This window comes from Cydia fagiglandana, chromosome 16 (genome assembly GCF_963556715.1).
Source record: "Cydia fagiglandana chromosome 16, ilCydFagi1.1, whole genome shotgun sequence".
Classification (NCBI taxonomy): domain Eukaryota; kingdom Metazoa; phylum Arthropoda; class Insecta; order Lepidoptera; family Tortricidae; genus Cydia; species Cydia fagiglandana.
Window position 1 is genome coordinate 15,829,709 of NC_085947.1, and position 25,800 is coordinate 15,855,508.

The window sequence follows — 25,800 nt, forward strand, 5'->3', positions numbered from 1 at the left end:
AGCGAATGGTTAAAAAAGTGGAATCTTGAGTGTTGCGAGGGTTTCAAGGCACGAGAGGAGAACTAACTTTTCTGCCCTGGTGAAACACAAACGAGACGTTTTTATCACACTAACGAGAGGCATTATACTAGCTGTAAAACATTACAAATTAATGCTTTAAAAGTTGGCCGTTAAAAACCATCATCCATACCTACATCCTACCGGTTAATATAAGTAAACAACTAGAAATTTGCACTTTAGATAACAGAGTCTTTTCAACTCGGAAATTCCGAGTAATACTTTTTAATTCAGACTAGGTATTCACTACTCAGAGTACCTTTTATCGCAAAGTATTTTGTATTTTTAAAAAGTATTTTGAAAATACCTATTTCGTTTTTTGTATTTAAATACAAATTCAAAATCTATTTTGTATTTTGCATTTGAAATAGTATTATCAAGGAAGTATTTGTATTTTGTATTTAAATACTTTTTATAAAGTATTTTTCACATCTCTGTTGAAAAAGGAAAAACTTCTTATACTTGTTTAAGCTACTTTGCTATAGATAGTTGAAATTACTTTTTACTTCAACGTTTCGTGGGGGTTGAAAACACTTCAAACAAAAACCATCTCTGCTTTCCACCTTGTATACAGTTATACACTAATTTATATTATTTATGTAGTAAGCTGGTGCAAACATTGATTTTTAAAGTCTTTAGATTTGATTTATTATATCTGCATAAAAACATAATGCTTAGCCACTGATTTAATAAGCTTTTGCAGTATGTTACTTTAAATACTGATCATAAAACCTTAGGTTTTGACATAAAAACAAAAGTTTTGCGAGTTCATTCTAGGCCCTTTTTATTCTTTTATCGACACGTCCATATATACCTACAAAATACAAACACAATGCCTTGCTTGAAAACTTATCTCCTACTATTAAATTGAAAGTACTCTATTCATTCTCTATTTTTATTTTTTATATAAGTTTATAATTTATACACAGGCTAGCTAAAAAATAACTGCATTCCCATTGCCAGGTAGGTTTTGCAATTATACTGAGCAACTTTTACTATTTTTTATTTTATATAACAACTAACATCCTCTTTTTTGTGTTGCTACTTTCATCTGATTATCAAAAGAGAATAACAAAAAGAAATAGTTGATCCAACCATTTACCAGGTATATCGTTGCTTATCATGAACAGTGGTACAACTAAAAATGAAATGCTATTGCATTTAATATTATATCTTTTAGTGGTAAGATTTAAAGTCGAATGGCATTTCATTTTGTTTTGTGTCACTGTTCATGATAAGCGTCGTATTTTCTATGGTCATTGTATTAAGTTCGCTTAGTAATGGCTTTTGTTTTCTTTCAGAATACAGTAAATCCCGTAAACGGTGTCTACCAAGGACCAACAAGTACCTCACAAACACATATCAAACAAGGTATAACACTACACTGCCTGTCCCTAACCCTAAAATAGGCTCCGAGCCGAGACGTGTATTCCACCTGTCCAATGAGACGCAATGACATTGAAGCAAGACATTGTACAGATGGAATACCACCCTAAAGCGCAAGGTTCTAGGGAAAAGATTTTTTCACCACACCAGCTCGGAAAGAATTACTTTGCACTTCAAAAACGAATAGCAAAGTAGTAGCGAATAGATTTTTCCCTTGCAATGAGAACCTGTACGCAACATAGCCTACATAGCGGCAGCCGTACCTAAATAAAAACAACAAAATCTTGTCATTAAACTTTACATTCATAATCGGGGGGCTCCTGTGAGTAGCTAGATCAGTGCCCCAAACGCGTTAGTTCCGCGTAGCATTATTCACGATCGCATTTTCCCCCATTCGCGTTAGTTCCGCGTAGCATTATTACGGTCGCATTTTTCCCCACTAGAGTTTGTTTTCATTCATATTTAGTCCACAACTTAGCTAGACGGAGCCCCGCTTCGCGGGGCTCCTATTTCTGGGCGGTTTGCCCTTCGGGCATCTGAAGCTCCCTAACGAACCTAACCTACCTAACCTATTAATTTAGTCTGACGTCCATTACACTTTGGGGCAAAAAGTGTAGGTAGGTTAGGTTCGTTAGGTAGCTTCAGATTCCCGAAGGACAAACCGCCCAGAAATAGGAGCGCGGCTCCGTCTAAAAATGCGACCGGGAATAATGCTACGCGGAACTAACGCTAGTGGGAAAAAATGCGACTGGGAATAATGCTACGCGGAACTAACGCGAGTGGGGAAAAATGCGATCGGGAATAATGCTACGCGGAACTAACGCGTTTGGGGCACTGATAACGCGTTTGGGCTACTCGCTCCTGTGCTGCCCCCTACAGTTCATATCATACCACTGCCAGCGGTCTTAACCTTTCCGACGCCAACGACGCATACATCCAAACCGCAGGTCCAACGCCGAAGACGGATTAATCCGTCACAGACCACAGAGCAACATAGACGTACGTGCATATATGCATAAAGTGACGTGACGTGGCGTCCGAGTGACAGCTTTTGTGTTTGACACGGCGTCGAAAGGGTTAAATTGCTGTTAGTACCTGTTTTATGTTTTGCCAGGCGTGGCTCACTCCGCGATTTCGTCATTTTGCCACAGGGCTACAGGTAGCTAAAAGTACATTCGTTACCCGCCAATTTTGGTGGCTAGTCATAAGCCGCGCGTGGCGCTGTCGCCACCTAGCTGCCATATCTGTCCTGATCGTAACAGACGCGTTTTGTTAGAGTGAGTCTTTTGTACCTATTATTTATTCTGTGGTTTTGATTAAAGATTAGTCCTCTTAATACATTGGTTTCCACATCCAGGGTCATCAGACGTCTCTCCGCACGTGGAGCTGGGCTCCGAATGCCGGGAACTGTCTACTTCTACACACTCACTGCCATTGGAAGCCATTGACGCGACAAGTGAGTCTATACTCTATTTCCATTGAAATAAGGCTTAGTTCAGATAGTCACGGAAAGCCATCGGCGTTTCGAAGACATTGCTGCGATATGTATATTGGTACTCTATTACTATTCTATTCGAGCCACAACACAAGTCATGCCTAATAGGGGTCTGTTTATAACAATGTACGCCACTAATCTTATTGTAATTTGAACGTTATTATCTTACTAATAGAGTAGTGTTTCGCATAGCAAGCAATGTTACTGCGGCGCCTTTATTACCACACACACACACACACACACACACACACACACACACACACACACACACACACACACACACACACACACACACACACACGCACACACACACAGTTACAGTTATGTTTGGAACATGCTGCTGTTTTTACCGTTATAACTTGAACGTTAACGCCATATTAATAAAGTTGCGTTTCGCAGGGCAAGCCATGTCGCTACTAGTCCCCGACACGTCGTACTCGTCGTCAGAAGGAGAAGACGACTTCTACGACGCGGACGACGGGGTGGAGGACACGCTGCCGGGACCTAGGTAAGTGCTAGACTGTAGTGTTTATTATAGTGCGGGCAAGCCATGTCGCTACTAGTGCCCGACACGTCGTACTCGTCGTCAGAAGGAGAGGACGACTTCTACGACGCGGACGACGGGGTGGAGGACACGCTGCCGGGACCTAGGTAAGTGCTAGACTGTAGTGTTTATTATAGTTCGGGCAAGCCATGTCGCTACTAGTGCCCGACACGTCGTACTCGTCGTCAGAAGGAGAAGACGACTTCTACGACGCAGACGACGGGGTGGAGGACACGCTGCCGGGCCCTAGGTAAGTGCTAGACTGTAGTGTTTATTATAGTTCGGGCAAGCCATGTCGCTACTAGTGCCCGACACGTCGTACTCGTCGTCAGAAGGAGAAGACGACTTCTACGACGCGGACGACGGGGTGGAGGACACGCTGCCGGGACCGAGGTAAGTGCTAGACTGTAGTGTGTATTATAGTTCGGGCAAGCCATGTCGCTACTAGTGCCCGATACGTCGTACTCGCCGTCAGAAGGAGAAGACGACTTCTACGACGCGGACGACGGGGTGGAGGACACGCTGCCGGGCCCTAGGTAAGTGCTAGACTGTAGTGTTTATTATAGTTCGGGCAAGCCATGTCGCTACTAGTGCCGGACACGTCGTACTCGTCAGAAGGAGAAGACGACTTCTACGACGCGAACGACGGGGTGGAGGACACGCTGCCGGGACCTAGGTAAGTGCTAGACTGTAGTGCTTATTATAGTTTGGGCAAGCCATGTCGCTACTAGGCCCCGACACGTCGTACTCGTCAGAAGGAGAAGACGACTTCTACGACGCGGACGACGGGGTGGAGGACACGCTGCCGGGACCTAGGTAAGTGCTAGACTGTAGTGCTTATTATAGTGCGGGCAAGCCATGTCGCTACTAGGCCCCGACACGTCGTACTCGTCGTCAGAAGGAGAAAACGACAAAAAAAAGCAGGGGAATGACTGCATATTGCATACTGAAATAATAGGCTGCAAAGTGATTCGCTGGCGGCTACAGACAGGCCAATTCGAATTTTAGTTATTCGATCTGTTTCCGATACGATACTTGCTGATCTGTCAGTGTAAAAAGTCACAGTCAACCAAAAACGTCACTTTTAACTTTTGAGACAGCTCAGTATCATATCGAATTACTAAAACTCGAAGTAGCCTGAGAGGCCATGTGCATGCGAACATCGAGACCGGCTGAAATGGGTCAGCTGTAGGGTTGTCAAAAAATAGAGCTCCTAAATTACAATATTTTCCCGTTTGTCTCGAAATAACGACGTCAGTGAACAGCGTTTAACAATGAGCGACAGAGAAAAAACAATACCTTTTACTGCAATTTTTTTTTTTGCTAGCCTATTAAGGTGTCCCACTGCTGGGCAAAGGCCTCTCCCCTTGTCTTCCACGACTCCCGACATAGCGCCTGCTCTGGCCAGTTACTGAGAAAGGTGTCTAGGTCATCCCGCCATCTCCGTCTGGGCCTTCCGCGTCCGCGCTCTCATACAAAGTTATTTTTCTAATGGTCGTAAGCTTATAGAATTTGGGGTGACTTGTCGCGAAGAGGATTATAATTATTTCACCCAAGTTCACATTTAAAACTGACCCACACTACCACCACAAAACTTCCGTGAGACACAGACATATTAAATATATTAAGAACGATACGTGAGTGACCCGTTCTTAATATATTTAATACCTACCACCACTATAAGATCTATAAGTATAAGTGGTTTTAAAGCCGTAACAGACTACCGCACCGCGCCGCACCCATAAGTGGGAGCGAGAAAGAGATATCTCTTCGGCTTTTAATAAGATCACACTTAATTAGTTTGCAAGAACCAGATGCCAGCCCTATATCCAGGTGAACAACCCCGCATTACACCGTTACACTGAACGTTGACTTGCATGTTACGCTATGTATTAACTGTCTGAAACTTGAGCGCTATTCCAATTAGCTTGTTATTCGCATTATAAAACTGCAGTTCAACACAATGACCCAGAGCAGGTGGCAGCCCTGTATTTAGGTCAACGACCTCCAGTTACGCCAAATCGCCTGCACTTATGTGTATGATTTATTTTTGGATGTTTACCTACGATCGACTACATGTAAAATGTAAACACCGTGACGTGCGGCTACGTGACACTGACAACCATAACGGTCAACTGTCATATAAGCCAGTGGTTCCCAAAGTTGACCGGGCTCCGACCCTCCTAACGGCTTCTCTACACGATGGGCCAACGCCGGCCACTCCAAGGGACGCATTTATGCGTTAGAGGGAGCAAGTGATATTGCTATCTCATTCTACAGCATGGCTGCGTCCCTTGGAGTGGCCGGCGTTGGCCCATCGTGAACAGGAGCCATAACAAAACCTGCCAAATTCGGGACCCACCTCTTGGCCGTCTTAAAAAGGGGGCATAAAATATTATTTGTAACGCTCAGATGCCCTAATAGTTTCAGCCGGCGTAGCCAAGCTGACAAGCGCTATCGGCTATCGCTTTGAAAATGAAACGCTTTGGGTCGAGAACTCTTCCATATTAGTGCGACAGCGACAGTTGCGTTTCGATCGCTACGAAGCGTAAGCGATTGGCGTGATGGCTACCCGACCAGAGGGGCTACCGTCAAAACAGAAATGCGCAAATTACGGGGATCTTTCTCTTTTACTCCAATGAAGGCGTAATTAGGGTGACAGAGAAAAATGCCCGCAATTTGCGAACTTCGATTTTCGCGGTTATAGCCCAGGGCCCATTCAATATTCGCTTGCGACCCATAGTTCGGGAAATGAATATAAGCAATATGTCCCACACCCACTAGGGCGACGCCACGGTCATGCACGGAGCGGATATGCTGCGTCTTATGACTCCTCTACACGATGGGCCAACACCGGCCACTCCAAGGGTCGCATTTATGCGTTAGAGGGAGCAAGTGATATTGCTATCTCATTCTACCGCATGGCGGCGTCCCTTAGAGTGGCTGGCGTTGGCCCATCGTGTAGAGGAGCCATTATAGTTTATCGCCATTTCTAGTCCAAATTTATACTGGCCCACTTATGGTGCGGTCGGCAAAAGTGAATAACAGCAGCACCACAGATCGATATTGTCCTAATTCCGGCTCTCTCGGGCCTACCGAAGTACCGAATCACATTTGTGACGTTCCACGGTAAAAGGTACCTTATAGCGGGCATAGCGGCTGGCGCTTACGTCGCGTAGTGCCTGAATAATATTGGAGCGGCGTTAATAATAGCGTAAGCACCAATCGCCGTAGGGTACCTTTAGCCGTGGGACGTCACAGTTAACTTTAAAAAATCGTAATTTGATTTGATATGTATTAGTCGCATTGTATCTTCACGAATTTCTGATGCCAAAGGAAGCAAAACATATTATCAGGTCAATTTATTAAAAAAAAATGTAAACACTTGTACAGTACAAGTGTTTACATTACTTGTACAGTTGGCTGACTGTACGTAAAAAGCATTTATTAGTAAAAACATAAATGTCTGTAAATAGGAATGTCTAAACTCGACCATATAGAGGTAACTGGCAATCAAAAAGTCGTTTTTCACTGACTCAATGATAAAATTGTTGTAAATGTTTTGAAAAAAATGTCATTGTCTCTGAAACTAGGCTGAATACAGAAAATTTTATATAACATTTATCATCCCATTTTATCAGGAATAAAATCCTTCATGTTCCTCGTAGGCACGTTTGTACGAGAAGGTATATTTAAGAGCGAGATGCACGATGCACCTGTAAATAACGTCAAATCAATATCAAACGACTTTTGATTTTCTGATTCCGAATGCGCCTCTTGGCCGTTCAATCTTCAGCTGAAGGGTTAATTGTGCTACTGCATATCGGATTCACCAATTATTCTTGTCGGTATAAGTTTAAGCTACAATTTCATAATATCCTCCTAAGTGCCGATGTCTTTTAAAAAGGAGAAATTAACATTGAAGTGTTAACTATAATCACAGAATAAATAATAGTACTATAGGTACAGAAGACTCACTCTCTAATAAAACGCGTTTGTTACGATCAGCACAGATATGGCCGCTAGGTGGCGACAGCGCCACGCGCGGCTTATGGCTTTCCCAAAATTGGGGCGGAACGGATGTACTTTTACCTACCTGTAGCAAAGCGACGAAATCGCGGAGTGAGCCACGGCTGCTATAATCGAATAAAAGAAGGTTCCGAATTAAAAACTGCAAAAATGACTAGGAATTATTTACTACCTAGGACCGGGACTTTCGGCCTAATTCTAATTTTAATATACATAGGTACTTACGTCAAAATTTAGATCTAGATACGATATGGACCGAATTCATTCAGTAAAGTAGGTCATTAGGTTATGGCGTAGGTTTTATAGCATGCTTATCTCTGCCAAATACTCGCGGAGCTACAGTTAGTCCGATTCATCATCATCATCATCATCTCAGCCATAAGACGTCCACTGCTGAACATAGGCCTCCCCCTAAGACCTCCATACGTGCCGGTTGGAAGCGACCCGCATCCAGCTTCTTCCGGCGACCTTAACAAGATCCGATTAAAGTACAAAATTGGTAGATTGGGTATTTGTATACCTACCTTGTATTTTGATTACTTACATATATTTTAGACTACGTCGGAAATAGATGCCTCAACCTCACTGGTCAAGGCTATAGATCACGCGGCCGCGCTAGGCCTAAATGGGCCCACTGATTAACAGTCCGCCGGACGGTATCGGCCTGTCAGTTAGAACAAAATTTTGACAGTTCCGAACAACTGACAGGCCGATACAGTCCGGCGGACTGTTAATCAGTGGGCCCCTTAAGAAGCGCTGGCTGGACGTCGTAACAGCGGACATGGAAGAGAACAATCTCACACCTGAGGATGCCGATGACCGGACAAAGTGGAGAAGATTGAGCAGGAAAGCGGACCCTGGCGCTAGGCCGGGAAAACGCTAGGTTGAAGAAGAAATATTTTACAAGTTACAAGCTTTTATTTAGTTTCACCTGTCCCGTTGTCTGTCTGTCTGTCGGTCTGTAATCAAATCTTGCAGGTTAAATTTGATCCACTTCCCGGTTTCCGATTGAGCTGGAATTTTGCATGCATGTATAAATCGGATGACAATTCAATATTATGGTACCATCGAGCTGATATCAGAGCTGATGGGGACAGGAGGTGGCCATAGGAACTCTGTGATGAAACAACGCAAGCTAATTGTGTTAGGGGTTTTTAGAATTGTCTTGATGAGTATTAGTTGTCTGTCGTAAGAAAAGTACAGTCAGCGATAAAAGCTAGTACCGAAATTGAAATTTTTGCTAAAAACTTTAGTTCAACATGATTTGATCACCATAAACAGAACCTACTGAACGCAGGAGTGTTACCTCAGTGAAAGTTGTAATGCCATAAATTAGGGTACAAAATCACGCACCGTCATTTGTTTGCTCGAAACATTGTCCGAAAGTTGCGTGTTTGTCACGAAGTCACGATTATCCTCAAGGCTGAAGTTCGGACGGCGAATATACGAAAACCTCAACATATAATGCTGGTAGAATTGTACATATTATAAAAAAATATCGCCGTTTCACAATACGGTATATACCAAATTTTATATCAAACGCGACATCTAGACGATTACATCTTTTAACGGCACCGTTTGGAATATCGCTCGCAGACGTATTTGCTTGTTTAAAAATTGGTTTACACTACGTATTACTCGTACCATTGTTTTCTAGATTTCAACTGCAATACAACCACTTTTGAAAAGGAAACCATGCGAGTAGGTACAGTCAACTACAAAGAGATGTATCCACATTTTCACTTTATTAAATTATTACAAGCAGTGGTGGCCGAGTGGATATGACGCCTGACTTTCAATCCGGAGGTCGCGGGTTCAAATCCTGGCTCGTACCAATGAGTTTTTCGGAACTTATGTACGAAATAACATTTGATATTTACCACTAGCTTTTCGATGAAGGAAAACATCGTGAGGAAACCTGCATACATCTGCGAAGAAATTCAAAGGTGTATGCCGCATTGGGCTAGCGTGGGGATTATAGCCCAAGCCCTCTCGGGCATGAGAGGAGGCCTGTGCTCAGCAGTGGGACGTATATAGGCTGAAATGATGATGATGATGAAATTATTACAATGCAGTAAGGTGAAAAAGTGGATATATCTCTTAGTAGTCGACTGTACAACAATATCCAAATAACTGTTAGATCGAAGTCGTTTTCTTAAAAACCGGGCAAGTGCGAGTCGGACTCGCGCACGAAGGGTTCCGTACCATAAAGCAAAAAAAAAAACGGAAAAAAATGCAAAAAGAAAACGGTCACCCATCCAAGTACTGACCACGCCCGACGTTGCTTAACTTTCAATAATCACGTTTGCTGTATGGGAGCCCCACTTAAATCTTTATTTTATTCTGTTTTTAGTATTTGTTGTTATAGCGGCAACCGAAATACATCATCTATTCTGTGAAAATTTCAACTGTCTAGCTATCACGGTTCGTGAGATACAGCCTGGTGACAGACAGACGGACGGACGGACGGACGGACAGCGAAGTCTTAGTAATAGGGTCCCGTTTTACCATTTGGGTACGGAACCCTAAAAACCAGTGTGATTAGTTGTCAAGCGGACCCCAGGCTCCCATGAGCCGTGGCAAAATGCCGGTATAACGCGAAGAAGAAGAAGAAAAAGGAATCTTATGTCTGACTCATCCTACATATGTATTTGTACATTTCATTGTATTTTCGTGATAAATATCATGTATAGTGTCATTCTATGGAACTTGCTAACTATGTAAACAAACCACCATATTAAAACTGTCTCTAAATGTCAATTTACTAGTGACTTTTGTTTACATAGTTGGCAAGTTCCATTGAATGAAACTTTACGCAGCAAAGAACATCGCACTGTCAGCTTGCCAAATTATTATGGACATTAAAATCGCGTCTTGCCAAACTCCACATTTATTACGATTTCTTACTGTGGAATATGTTTCATACCTATTTGTACTCATATTTTATATATTTTGGATATTTTGATAATGTTTGTATTATTATAAGTAACGAATCTACGAGTAAGTACTAGGATATATTCAGCATTCGTCATATTTTTTAATTAGCTAACCCGATATAAGATAATGCCCGGTTTCCCCTCTTGGTTGGAAGGTTATTAGTTAACAGGGTTTACTAATGTATTGCACAAAGTTTTTCATCAATTCTTGGGATTAGTTAACAAGCGGACTCCAGGCAGTGGGGAGACACTCCTCACTTTGGCTCCGTTCGGCTCAGCATTGCTCCGAGCAATTATTAGGGTTGGCACCACTTGACTTCCTTTTGCGTGCACGACCACAGATAAGATAATCACTTGAATTTTGACAACCCTAAATAGCCGAATGGGATAGTGCCATATATTACAAAGGGATAATATGATTCGACCCTGAACCGCTGCCAAACTTCGGGTTTGTAGGTAGTGTCCTTTCTGTACGGTAGTACTATTGTTTATTCTGTGCTCCAGGCTCGGAAAAGGCAGGGACAATGCTAGGAAGATGATGATATCATCATTATAAAAGTGTTAACAAATATGCAATCAGTTTCCCTTATCCAGCGTCACTATATGGCGACATGTCCGCCGCGGCCGACGTCAGAGCACTATATCATGGCACTCTTTTCGATTCATTTTTCTATTCCAATGCGTCTGCAGATTATAATGCGGACTTCTAGTGCGGATTTTTACGAGTATTTGCAACTTGATCCGGTTTTAAGGTTTCGTCAGATACGTAGAAATAGCTAACGAACTAGTAAGCTGTACCTACTGGACGTACCTACGCGTTTACTTAGCAAAAGCCTGAAAAGTGACAGTGAATACTACAAGATTAAGCTTCTGTCTCAAAATGGATCTCCATAGTGTTACTGTTTATGTGAGTCATCTTAATGTCACATAACCGGTGTCGTAAGAGCGGACATTACTCCCGGGAAAGAAATGAGTCACGGAGACATGTGCTTACCGACCGACATACTTACCGACTTCGAAATTCTAAACGACAGGAGAACCCCAAATAAGCACACTATATGGTTTCTAACTATAGTAATTCGAATATAAACTAGTAAACGGATATCCCACCAAAAACATTCTGTAAAAAACTAGCCAAGTCTCGATGGAGCTGCTTGTTTATCTCTAAAAAGTAATGAAATCTAGACAAAGTCGTGCCAAGTCTAAGGTTCCTTACTGCGATTTCTTTATTATTATAGTTAATGTTGTGTGACTTGGCCGTTGAAGGGTACACAAGGGTACAAAACCAGGTGCTCCATGACACCATTGCACCAATCTGTCGCCAGAACCGCTACCCATTGACGATGGAAAATTGCCACTTGGAAAACGTTGATTCAATAACCAGTCAATTGTAGGCTTGATAAAGCTGCGTATTTCAATAATACTTATGTATGGGCGAGCCTGAAACAAACACTTATTTTTGGTGCAATGGCAGATTGGTGCAATGGTGTCTTGGAGCACCTGGTTTTGTACCCTTGTGTACCCTTCAACGGCCAAGTCACACAACATTAACTATAATAATAAAGAAATCGCAGTAAGGAACCTTAGACTTGGCACGACTTTGTCTAGATTTCATTACTTTTTAGAGATAAACAAGCAGCTCCATCGAGACTTGGCTAGTTTTTTACAGAATGTTTTTGGTGGGATTTCACTTCTTTTTGTAGAAACGTGGGCATATTGATTTATTTTATTCAGTCCTTCTTTTCGGGTACTCATACCCATACTATGTATACACATATCATAACTAAACATATCTTCATTCATACTCACATCGTACATCGTAGTGTACCTTTACTTTACTTTACCTACTATTTGTAGGAACTGCAACAGTAACTTTGTAATATCATATATTTATATGGGATTACAAACTTACTTATGCAGTTCTTAGATCTTTAAAACGTGACTGATATTGCAATATTTTTAGGTTTTCCCTTTATGTGGCCATTAAACCCTAACTCTATACCAAATTTCAGCTCTCTGAGTTTATGGGAAGTACTAGTTCTATTCTGATGATCATGAGTGAGTTTCATAAATGCGAAACTTTGCTTTCGCTTAACTTCGGAACTAAATGACCTACAGACTTGAAATTTTGGATTTTAAGTATGTGATTATAGCTTACTGGATGACCAAAATTTCTGCGTTCTGGTCTTATCCAGAGGTTCTCAAATAGGGGCCTGAAAATGCGGCGAAATGGTTCCAGTAAAGGATGGTACGGCAGTGTTTGCTTCGCGCTCGACTTGGCGGGGGCACTGCCGTGCCCCCCGATACAAATTATACGTGATATAATCCGTTGACATATTTCATTCTCGTCTCGACTCCCGTTTCCCGGTCTCCGAACGCTGTAAAGGGTTCGAAACCTCGGGATGTATTTAGGTACCCAAAGGATAAAAACGGGAGCCTATTACTACTTAATAAGACTCCGCTCTCCGTCCGTCTGTCTGTCACCAGGCTGTATCTCATGAACCGCGATAGCTAGACAGTTGAAATTTTCACAGATGATGTATTTCTGTTGCCGCTGTAACAACAAATACTAAAACCGGGCAAGTGCGAGTCGGACTCGCGCACGAAGGTTTCCGTACCATAAAGCAAAAAAAAACCAAATAAAAGCAAAAAACTAAAAACGGTCACCCATCCGACTACTGACCACTCCCGACGTTGCTTAACTTTGGTCAAAAATCACGTTTGTTGTATGGGAGCTCCATTTAAATCTTTATTTTATTCTGTTTTTAGTATTTGTGATTATAGCGGCAACAGAAATACATAATCTGTGAAAATTTCAACTGTCTAGCTATCACGGTTCGTGAGATACAGCCTGGTGACAGACGGACGGACGGACGGACGGACGGACAGCGAAGTCTTAGTAATAGGGTCCCGTTTTACCTTTTGGGTACGGAACCCTAAAAACAGAATATAAAAAATATTTAAGTACTAATATACAAAAATAAAGTAGTACCCATACAAAAAAGTGTTTTTTTTTGCCTAATTGTACGGAACCCTTTGTACGCGAGTCCGACTCACACTTGTCCGGTTTTTTTTTAATTCATTAGGCATACGCAAGATAATCCGTTTCATGAGTAACTATAGCGGTAACCGAAGACAATATGCTTTAATTCGACTTGTTTGCAACCAAATACGTGTGAAATCGTAACCGTATTACGATTTTTGTACAAACATGCCCCTTGACCCGGTTCCGAAGGTATTGTTCCACATTCAGTTGCGTTACGTCAGCGAGGAAGTAACGTAACTTCCAAGTAACGAGGCAGGAAATAAGTTGTACGGGGAAATGTCGAACCTGATTTATTGTTTGTGTACAATGTGTACAGTCAACAACGGAGCTATGAATACAGGCAAAGTGTCAAAAATATGTAAACAGTACTTTATTGCCTGTACATTAAGGTCGTGTATACATATTTTTGGCACTTTGCCTGTATTCATAGCTCTGTTGTTGACTGTACACTCGCCATCAGGGCTATGCGAAAATTGAAGTTCGCAAATTGCGGGCATCTTTCTCTGTCACTCTAATTACGCCTTCATTGGAGTAAAAGAGAAAGATCCCCACAATTTGCGAATTTCGGTTTTCGCGGTAGGCCCTCAGATATATCGGAGAGGCCAAGGTGCTTAAAAATATCTCGACAAGCAAATTAAAACCGCGGCATTATTCAATCTGTTGTTAAATAAACCATAAACCACCATACTGCACAAAACAATCTCACAATAAAACGATTCGATACAATTCGCATGACCTGAAAGCGCGTATTCTGTACCCCCGGCAGCTTTCACTCTCAATTATCTACCTTACCTATTGTCCATCTCGGATTTACTCGATTTTATTTTACGATTCGTTTCGTGTTTTTTATTCGAGTTTCCGACCGACTGGGACCGTACGGATTATGTTGTTGGTATAATAATGAATACCTAAATAAATATTACGAGAAATTAGTTGAGTAAGTACCTATGTAGAGTCAAAGAAATTAATGTCCGGCCCATTATGTACCTTGTCACAGTAAGAATAGAATGAGGTTTCTAGCGACTTTCATATTAATTGTCACTGTGACATGGTACGAAATGGGTCGGAAATCAAATTCTTTGAGTGTATGTATTTATAATTAATAATAATAAATAATAAATATTTTTTTCACCATACAGTCAAAAATACACAGAAAATTAAATGCACATTAAAAGCTAGGTAACAACAGGCGGTCTTATCGCTAAGAAGCGATCTCTTCCAGACAACCTGTCGGTAGCAGGAAACTAAGGACTTACAACATTGAACGGGTAGTGCCGATATACATTTAATAAAAAAATAAAAATAAGACGAAAACCATTATATAATTTAATATAATACATACATACAAATATAATAAATACATATATACATACATACATAATATATTATATAGGCATAAATAAAGCCAACATGAAGGCAGCGAAAGGTAATGAGAATTTAAAAGATTTTTGAAAATTGGAAAGGATTTAGCACGTATTTATTTATATTCCTTCGCATGCTTTTTGTAAGTTCGATGTAAATCTAAGCAGCAGTTAAGACAGAATGAATGCTGTGGAATAAGTTCCACAATAGGAGGTCATAACGTAAACCTTGACCGCGGAAGGCCGGCGGTTGACATATAAAACCCATTACGTACCCCATGGCCATTTCACTGCCCAATTTCCTATAGCAATCACAGTCAGATTTTCGTTTATGTTTATTTAAATAAAAACTAAGGGCCACACCAATCACATTTAACGACTGATTAACGTCAATCAACAGTGTAGTATGGAACTTCCCATGCATAATGCAAAATTTTATATTTTGCCAACACTTTAATGGTGACAACGCGGTTTGGTGCAACCGACCCTAAGGCTGGTTCAGTAAAAGCATATTACGAGTAACTAACTCCACGGCCGATTCGGCCACGGCGACTGCTATCAACTCCGTTGCTGTCTCTGGTGTGCTCGCAAGTGGCTGACGTAGCCGATCTTGTTACTAAAAGTTCGCGAACATTGCGGTATCGTTTTAAAGCATATAATTACTTACTCATAAGAGCTTAAACCACTAGTAAAGATGAATTTTAATATCAGACATTCTAGAATATAAATTCACTTTCTCGTTGGTTTTTCCCGGAAATTATTAAGAGACTAACGGCGCGATTCGGAAAGTGAATTAGAGATTAACTAGATACGATATAGTAAAGATATGTGACGTCCTACGGGTAAAGGTACCTTATGACGGTTGGTGCTTACGCTATTATTAACGTCGTTCCAATATTATTGCGGCGCTATGCGACGTGAGCGCCAGCCACCATAAGGTACCTTTTGTCGTGGAACGTCACATAAGTTTACTCTTTAATATCTAGTGAATCTCTAATAAATTTCCCGAATCGCGGCGCCAGTCGCCATAAGGTACCTTTTCTCGTGGAATGTCACATATCTTTACTATTTCATATCTAGTGCACCTCTAATTCATTTCCCGAATCGAGCCGTGACTTGCCCGCGACTTCGTCCGTGTATTTAGTCGTTAATCTGCTCCTACCCCTCCCCTTTAATAGTGTTGTACTAAATTGCAGCCAACATTGCACGCCCTTAGGGGTTGAATTCGGTGCCGAATTTCAACGTACTGTTCAGTTATTTTTACGTGAACAACATACCATACTTGCAAACATCCATAATATACCTACGTGTAATAAATTGGACGCTGCTGATACGCAATAATGTGTTAACCCACATCCATTTTGCAATAATATGTAAACTCAAAAAATTTACGCTTAAAGTAGACATTTTATTGAAAAATTTATGTGGGTTGACACGTTTTTGCTAGCATCATTCGCAGCATCCGTATATTAGTAGGATAAATGCTAATCATTATCTTTTATAGAGATAATGTAAATAGTCTGTACAGTCGCCATCAGATATATCGGAGCGGCCAAGGTGCTCACAAATATCTGAAAACGCCTTTATTGTCAAGGCGTTAGAGCGCGTGTTCAGATATTGTGAACACCTTGGCCGCCCCGACATCTGATGGCGACTGTACTCCGGTAAGTCAATCAACTTCACCCTTCACCTGCACTCTGTGATCCTTCGCCTTGCTGACCGGCGATACATGGTGTTTATAAATAAACAATTGGACGCGCGCCGCGGCTCGGCGCAGTCGCAGCGGCCGCCGCGGTGCGTTTCATCACAGACTAAAGTGGTATCCAGACGGGACTGATCAAATCGGTCGATTTGATCCGAAATGAAATTGGCGTCAATCTCCAATTTTAGATTTATGGTGACATTAGAACACGCTAAATTGATAAAACGCCCCAGAACGAAAATACTGGCCTAACAAATTGGTATTCTTGCATCCGCACATCATTTTATCGGTAATATCGATAATTCGGCGAGCCAAATTGGCGTTTGCGTCCGCACGTCCTGATTCGATCGGACAATTTAATTAGATTGGCGAAAAATTCACTAGTCTGGAATGTCTGGATACGCCTTAATGGTTTACAGTCTTGACTAACCCAATGAGGCTTAGTTACCTCTTTGAGTTGGATGGTCAGATGGCACTTGCTTTCGGAAAAAACCGTTCATGGTTTTTCCGAGCGGACTCTATTAGGCTCTCTTAGTAAGACGCGGCAAAAAGCAAGGACATTGCTAGCAAGATGGAGACTTGCCAAACTGGTAAAGCTTTCGTTTTTTCACACACATACAGACTATTCTTGGAGTGGTCGTGGTCTGTTCGATGGTTGTACTAGTTCCCTCACTCTTTTTTCCGGAGTACCTAAGGTCTTAGACAATATTTTTTGCCATTTATAAGGCCCTAAATGGGTAGACAGTATATTTACAAATCGTCGTTTTAACTAATACGAAAGTAAACCGTCTATTTAAAATAACAAGTTACACCGCAAAAACAAATACCCCGTCTGCACATTCCGATTCTTTGCCCATCTCCCGTTCAGCGCTAGTGCACGACCGACCGTGCCGCACGGCGCACCTTCGCTGCGCGCACTCCCCGGACCGATCGATACCACGCGCCTACCGCACCAACCGTACCCAACCAACCCCCGTACAACCCGGCAAAATTACGTACGTCCTGTACTTTCCGTGTTTTATACTAACCGTCATCAAATCCAGTACTTTCTGTGTTCTGTACTAATCGTTCGAAATTTGGAATTGGAACGCATGTCTTTGTTTTTGTTTGTGTGCACAACGTCCGTGTTTGTAGTCTATTAGAGCTATAATCGAGCGTCTAATCTAGTTTCAACTGTTTTTGTAGAGAGCCGGTGGGAGTGCATATTTTTCTAATTGCAACTCTATGAGTATTGTGTTAACGTTGTTTTTTGAATGGTGTTACAGTGTTTGGTCTCGTTAGTGGGAAATGGATCTATTTTGACAGTTGTATTTTATTTTTTGAAGGAATATACTGCAGTGGAAAGAAATGCGCTTTTAACGATTATTGATGTTGGTGGTCTATTGTTTACAATAGAAAAACAATATTTCTTAATATCTCACTTACTCTACTAGTAAATTACGTTACAGCAAAAATACGAGCCGAAGTTTCGTCCATACGATATGGCACTTGCATTATAAAAATTTACTTTAAACAGAAATTAAGAAAACTTTTCATACTTTTTTTTTGTTTTCATTTATGGAACAAACAAATAAATTATTATTATATCTATAAATAATCAGCATGTCCATTTGACTGACATGGTGGCTCTTTCTGTCATGTCAACAATATAGGTATTTTGTCTTAAATATCATTATTAACGTGTCATTTGATTTTTCAACGTGAAGTGGCCAGTTAAGTGTAAGAATCTGTTCAATGAGGTCTCATTTCATTATCTCATTTACAGTGTGTTTTTACGTAGCAAAATTTGTTTTCCAATTTTCTCCAAAAAAACATTAAACCTAAAGTCAGACCAAGAATAATCTGCAGCGGATTTGATAGCCCACGCAGTGAAAGTGTTATTTTAAACGTCAAACTTCTATGAAATTATGACGCATTAATGACACTTGCACTGCGTGGGCTATCAAATCCTCCGCAGAATTTATGAGGTCTGACTCTATAATATTTCATACTGAAACATACTCCAGGAGCCGAGTACTATCAGCTGTAAAAATATTGGTAACTAGTTTGCTAGCACCTTATACAGGATGACATTTGAGTCGAGATCAGTAATATGTTTTTCTAACTCTATAAACAACGAACAATTTAATGCCCCTACTCTTACTAAAATCAGACAAGATTTTTTATTTTTTTGTTTATTTTTTCTCGTTTATTTTACTTTTACAAGTGGCAATGTGGTATTTAAACAGCTTTGTAAGATTTTTCAAATAAATAATTGAGTAAATTTTATTTCTAACTGGGACAAATGACAAAATTGATATCAATGACAGTTCCGATTCAAAGAGGCGATTCAATTTACTAATTTACGGCTTATTAAGATATTTATCTTAATAAACCGTTGTAATATCCTAAATCCACATATAAAGTAAAATAAATGACAATAAATAAATAAAATCTTTTCTGATTTTAGTTAGAGTAGGGGCATTTAATTGCTCGTTGTTTATGGAGGTAGAAAAACATTACTGATCACGACTCAAATGTCAACCTGTATATGTATACCATACACCCTGTATAGTCACCAGCAATAATTATGTTACTCTTTAAAGGCAGCAAAAATATGTGACACGCTCTTATGAGTCTACAAATAACATCGTGTCAGATATTTTTGCGGCCTTTTTTGTGTAACATATTATTGCAGATGATTGTACATATCTAATAAAAGTATCATATTTTACTGTGTCACACACGATGAGTTTCTTATAATAGTTCTGGCCTCGTCACCCTGAGAACAGCCGATGCCGTTTTCTCACTGCAATCGATTCGATCGTGTACTCGTATTGTACTCAGCTACTAAACGCTCGTCTACACAGCCACTATACGACATATATGCTATATAAACTGTCGTGCACTTAAGACGTTTTAAGTTTAAACGGGAAAAGCCGTTATAGAGCTATTAAACGTTATAAAACTAGCGGTGTGAGGTGTAGCGGAAAATGCATCGTCTAGTTTTTTGTGAAGATAGGTACTTAATAGGTACTTATGTAACAATCTGTTAAAGTATAAGTACATAATTACATGGCTAAAGATACTTAAATGAAACTGATATTATGTCGCTGTAATGCGGTTTTCAAATAGAAGGTAATAAAAATAGCACTCTGTGATATTACGTAATTGTATCACTAGCGGCCCGCCCCGGCTTCACACGGGTTAGCAAATTATACACTTAAACCTTCCTCAAGAATCACTATTGATAGGTGAAAACCGCATGGAAATCCGTTCAGTAGTTTTTGAGTTTAAATAAATAAATATTATACGACATTTTTACACAAATTGGCTAAGCCCCACGGTAAGCTCAAGAAGGCTTGTGTTGTGGGTACTCAGACAACGATATATGTAATATATAAATACTTAAATACATAGAAAACAACCATGACTCAGGAACAAATATCTGTATCATCATACAAATAAATGCCCTTACCAGGATTCGAACCCGGGACCATCGGCTTCATAGGCAGGGTCACTACCCACTAGGCCAGACCGGTCGTCAAAGGGGAGTTTATCGCCAACATACAAATACACAAATAGATAAGACGCCGCAGGGGACTTTGTTTTATAAGGTGTAGTGATTAGATCACGCATTGTATGGCACAATACAGAGGAGCAACCGCGAAAACCGAAATTCGCAAATTGCGGGGATCTTTCTCTTTTGCGCCAATGAAGGCGTCATAACAGTGACAGAGAAAGATGCCCGCAATTTGCGAACTTCGATTTTCGCGGTTATAGCCCCGTACCGTTTGTTTCAAGTTTCAACTGTAACACAAGGCGGCACGTTTTTTTAGGGTTCCGTACCCAAAGGGTAAAACGGGACCCTATTACTAAGACTTCGCTGTCCGTCCGTCCGTCTGTCACCAGGCTGTATCTCACGAACCGTGATAGCTAGACAGTTGAAATTTTCACAGGTGATGTATTTCTGTTGCCGCTATAACAACAAATACTAAAAACAGAATAAAAGAAAGATTTAAATGGGGCTCCCATACAACAAACGTGATTTTTGACCAAAGTTAAGCAACGTCGGGAGTGGTCAGTACTTGGATGGGTGACCGTTTTTTTTTTGCTTTATTTTTCGTTTTTTTTTTGCATTATGGTACGGAACCCATCGTGCGCGAGTCCGACTCGCACTTGCCCGGTTTTTTAGACTTTACATCTCTGTTACTCGACTCTGACTGTCAAAAGTTGACATATGACAATTCAGTCACAGACAAAAAAACATGGTGACGTACAACGCCATTTTCTTTAGCTGTCAAACCCCGTACCTCGATTTTTAGACTTTACACATCTTATACTTACGATAAATTAATTTTATTAATCCGAATCAAATTCAACGTAATAACCTCCTACGAATAATTGAATTAGTTCTCGCCTTCTATTCTATTTAGTAATGGGAACTGTGTTTACTGTGTGATTGGTAAACAAAATGATTGATGAAATAATTTGGTCAACCACGGTGATCGATCGATGACAAGTTGACAACATGCCTATACATATACTGCATCAAGTCGCATAATAGTAAAAAGCAAACAAGTTTATTTAAAGTGCAATAAGGAAATAAAAATACATATATGAAACAAGTTGGTTAAGTGGTGGGTTAAGGCTAGGGCTGCAGTAGGGCTGCCCCGTCGTTAAAGCCTAGGCGATCAAGTCGTATAATAAATCGAACATATTCTATTAATTTATTTTTATTTATTTAGTAGACTTTACCCGCGACTTCGTCCGTGTAGGTCGTTAAAACATTTCTAACGATTTCACTTCCGCGATGAATAAAAAAAAACAACTAAAAATAACCTCTACAATATTTGCAAAATACATACAGGGTGTCCCAGAAATCGACGTCAAGCCGTAAACGGATGATAGACCAAGTCATAACAGTTATCATAAAAATACAAAAAAAAATCCAACTCATGTTCTTTAAAAAATATGGTCACTTTAATAATTCACTAAAAAATCCACACCCTGTAGTGGTTCTTTAACTCTTTTTACTACAAATTCCATAATTTATTCGATTTTTTTTATTATTATGTAATCTTGAATAATGCTTCTGTAGATTTTTGCCTAAAATTTAAAGCCAACTGCTATTACTTGGAAGAAAATTACACTTTTTCAAAACCAAATTATTTAAATTTACTGTGTTGCCCAACTTTAACTGACTGTACTGAAAAAAAAATGTACTACGCTAGTTTGGCAAGTAACGTTAAAAAGTGGCGCGTTTAATAAGGATTCCAAAATGGTATAACACTTCCTAGATTACTTTTTAAATAATTGGTCAATTTTTTTTTGTAAATAATCCCAGTTTTTTAACAAAATGTCCATACTTCCTTAAAATGACTTTAGCTTACCTAAAGCTTTGCTCAACGCCGTTTCTTTGTTTGATAGAGACGGGAAGAGTCATTTTGGAGTGTGAGCGAGATAAGAAATCAAATTTCCACGTAATTTAAGAGCAAGGTTATGATATTGACTCAATCTTTTTACTTTAATTTAGGACCAGTTTTCTCATTAGAAAAAAATTAATTAAAAAACAAATTATCAGATTTCTTTTTTTTTTACAATAAATATTCAAACTGCCTTCCTTCAGCGGCAATGCACGCACGACATCTTCTTAAAAAAGATCGGGTTATTTTCCGGGCAAATCTTCCCCTATTTACAAATTCAACCGCCTCCGTTATTCTTTCCCGCAGCTCAGCTAAATTCTCAATTGTTTTTGAGTACACTTTCTCTTTAACCGCTCCCCAGTAAAAAAAATCTAGGGGATTTAACCGCGAAAATCGAAGTTCGTCAATTGAGGGCATTTTTCTCCGTCACTCTAATTACGTCTTAACCGCAATTTGCGAATTTCGGATTCCGCGGTAGGCCCCCTGACCGCGACTACGTCTATGATTCGTTATTAAAGAGACCACTTAGTAACAGCAAACTTGAACTAATTGTTACATATTTGCCGTGACTTACTTTTCAAAAGTGTTTTTCAATAAAAAAAAACACGTCAAGATTGTTTACCTTTTTTCGAATGCTAATAAAAAACTCCACTCGACCCTGTCATCGGCATTTTCCCACCATTTGGGGTAGAATGCGTCCAAGTCGTCCCGCCATCTCCTTTTCGGTCTGCCTAAACTCCGGCCTGCACCGTCTACTGTATTCCGTGGGTCCCACTCAGTAACCATTTTGGCCCACCTTTCTGGGTGCATGCGGCAGACATGTCCGGCCCAGTCAAACTTAAGCTTAAACGAGGGGAGGCCTTTGCCCAGCAGTGGGACACCAAAGAAGGCTAGAGAAAAAAAAAACTACAGTAATTAGAATTATAATTTCCGTAATAAAAACAATCCTATGTCGCCCCGGGACTATCTCCATATGTAGGTCAGATTTCATCTTAATCTGTTCAGTTGTTTTTAAAGATGTAACAGACACATGTACATTTATAATGTTTGTAGGAATGAAAATAGAAATAGAGGCAGGAGAGTTTATTTAACTGAATTGATATATTTTGAAACTGCTCTACATATAGAAATATCTAAAATATATATAATATTCTAGGTTTTGTGGGTGAGTAATTCTATAGATATGTAGGATTGTAGATATACACGCATATTATAACGTCGGAAGGATGTTCTTTCTCATGTAAAAAGAATGTAAAAAGAAAAACAATCTCTTTGAACTTCGCCACGGCATTGTTCAATAAAACAAACCTTTTCTGAACTATGAGACAAGAATTTTATTAAAGATTACTGTCATACTTCCGGCCCTTTAGGATTTCTATGCTCGTTCTAATTTTAAAGTGACCGAACATTCTCCTCACGTGTGAAAGTCAACACCGACATTGGCAAATTCACCCTGTACAAAATAGCAGGTAGTAAGTCAGAAAAAAAAATTAAAGGTAGGTAATCTTTTTTTAGCAATGGTAGCAAACAATCAATCATTAAATTACTCTACCTATTAGGTATTAGGGACAATTTATTCACTGATGTGCACGTATTTATTTTTAAAACAATTGTAATAATTTTCTATTATTTTAATAGCAAATTAAAGCAATTAAAAACCTATTATCTTCAGAAACGTGACATTTTCATCGCTACAGACAAACCAAACATGGCGCATTTCATAAACTAAGCAAAAAACCCAAACGTGATACTAAACAATAATAAAACACAAGTGCATTTACGTACAATGACTGAGCCTGTGCAGGCGTGAACTAGTCTGTGATGTTTTAAGTGAAGTTTTAAGAAGTGACCATGATCCGAGCGCTGACTTCCAGGAGATGGTCGCTGCGGCGAGACAGCGGCAGGTAAAAAAAAGTTTATTTTTTAATATACCACGTCGGTGACAAACAAGCATGCCTGCCGTATGGTAAGCGGCCATCGGAGTCTATGGACGCCTGCAATTCCAGGTGTGTTACACATGCGAATGCGCGTTGCCGACTCTACTATGATCAAAGGCGTGAAATAGTCTGTGATGTTTTAAGTGAAGTTTTAAGAAGTGACCATGATCCGAGCGCTGACTTCCAGGAGATGGTCGCTGCGGCGAGACAGCGGCAGGTAAATAAAAGTTTATTTTTTAATATACCACGTCGGTGACAAACAAGCATGCCTGCCGTATGGCAAGCGGCCACCGGAGTCTATGGACCCCTGCAATTCCAGGTGTGTTACATGCGCGATTGCGCGTTGCCGACCCTACTATGACCAAATGCGTGAACTAGTCTGTGGTGTTCTAAGTGAAGTTTTAAGAAGTGACCATGATCCGAGCGCTGACTTCCAGGAGATGGTCGTTGCGGCGCGACAGCGGCAGGTAAAAAAAGGTTATTTTTATTAATATACCACGTCGGTGACAAACAAGCATGCCTGCCGTATGGCAAGCGGCCACCGGAGTCTATGGACCCCTGCAATTCCAGGTCTGTTACATGCGCGATTGCGCGATGCCGATACTACTATGACCAAAGGCGTGAACTAGTCTGTGATGTTTTAAGTGAAGTTTTAAGAAGTGACCATGATCCGAGCGCTGACTTCCAGGAGATGGTCGTTGCGCCGCGACAGCGGCAGGTAAAAAAAAGTTTATTTTTTAATATACTACGTCGGTGACAAACAAGCATGCCTGCCGTATGGCAAGCGGCCACCGGAGTCTATGGACGCCTGCAATTCCAGGTGTGTTACATGCGCGATTGCGCATTGCCGAGCCTCCTATTTATGACCAAAAGCGTGAACTAGTCTCTGATGTTTTAAGTAAAGCATCCTCGCACGCAGATCGAAACGCAGCCTGAGAGGACGGGCCAACATAGACGGCTAAAAATGATTTAGGTAGACTCTACGAGTAACAAGATATCACACATATCCTAATGTGACACGCTCGAGTAACTACAAATAGGTATCCCATGCATGGGGCTTCCCAACCACTGACAGTTGTCAACTGTTATATAATTCACATGCATTATCGGGATTGTTTACAAAAAGTCAAGTTATTTGTGTAAATAAAAAAAAATTGAAAATTATATAATAACTATTATAAATGCTTGCAGAAATGCAGCAAAGTGGTAGTTCCAGAGTCGCGTAGCAGGGCGTTTATAAAGACTAACTGTCCAAACGGTCCCCGTGGGTCGCTATAAGTGAGATTAAAACCTGCAACGGAATATGTTCTGTCCTGAAATAAGGAAATATAGACCTTTGGGCTACGTAGCGCTTTTACTTGTTTCATATTTTCATATATCCTCAGTACTTTAGTATATATTGAAGTTCCTATTTGGGACCGTGAGCGTTAATTACTTAAATACTCGTAGTCCGACAATTTGTGGAATGGTGTTATTCATAATCGTTTGTCTACCAAACCGTTGATAATCGTTCATTTTGACATTTCTGTTTGTTAGAAAGAGACAAAATTTAACAGAGGTTGAAGAGGTTTCTAAGTTTTAGGAATAACGGGTTAAATCGATAAGACAAACTTGACACTTATACAGCACACCAATAAGCGGATGCTTCAATTAAAATTGGGTCAAAAGTCCGTTCAGAAATTGGGAAATTTATGTTTCTAAAGATTCCAACGAATTTAGGATCCCTCCTTTTTATACAAAGTCTACTAATATATACTACTAACAAGCTGCAATTTTATTTTACCGACTTTTTAAATAAGCACCAGTGCTAAAGTACTTCATTATAACATCATCGCCGACAAAGATCGAAGATACCATTTAGGATTCCAGTTCCAAATTGAATTCTGTTAAATATCACCGTAT

At 40.3% G+C, this 25,800-nt stretch overlaps 1 protein-coding gene across 1 annotated transcript in view; it reads left to right on the forward strand.

Moving 5' to 3' along the window:
- The window catches only part of LOC134672115 (oxysterol-binding protein-related protein 9), a 130,465-nt gene that overhangs the window by 54,002 nt on the left and 50,663 nt on the right, over positions 1–25,800 (forward strand). The window contains exons 6-8 of the mRNA XM_063530029.1: positions 1,359–1,428; positions 2,801–2,899; positions 3,338–3,446. Of these exons, the coding sequence (XP_063386099.1) occupies positions 1,359–1,428; positions 2,801–2,899; positions 3,338–3,446 (278 nt within the window). The remainder of the gene's footprint in view (positions 1–1,358; positions 1,429–2,800; positions 2,900–3,337; positions 3,447–25,800) is intronic.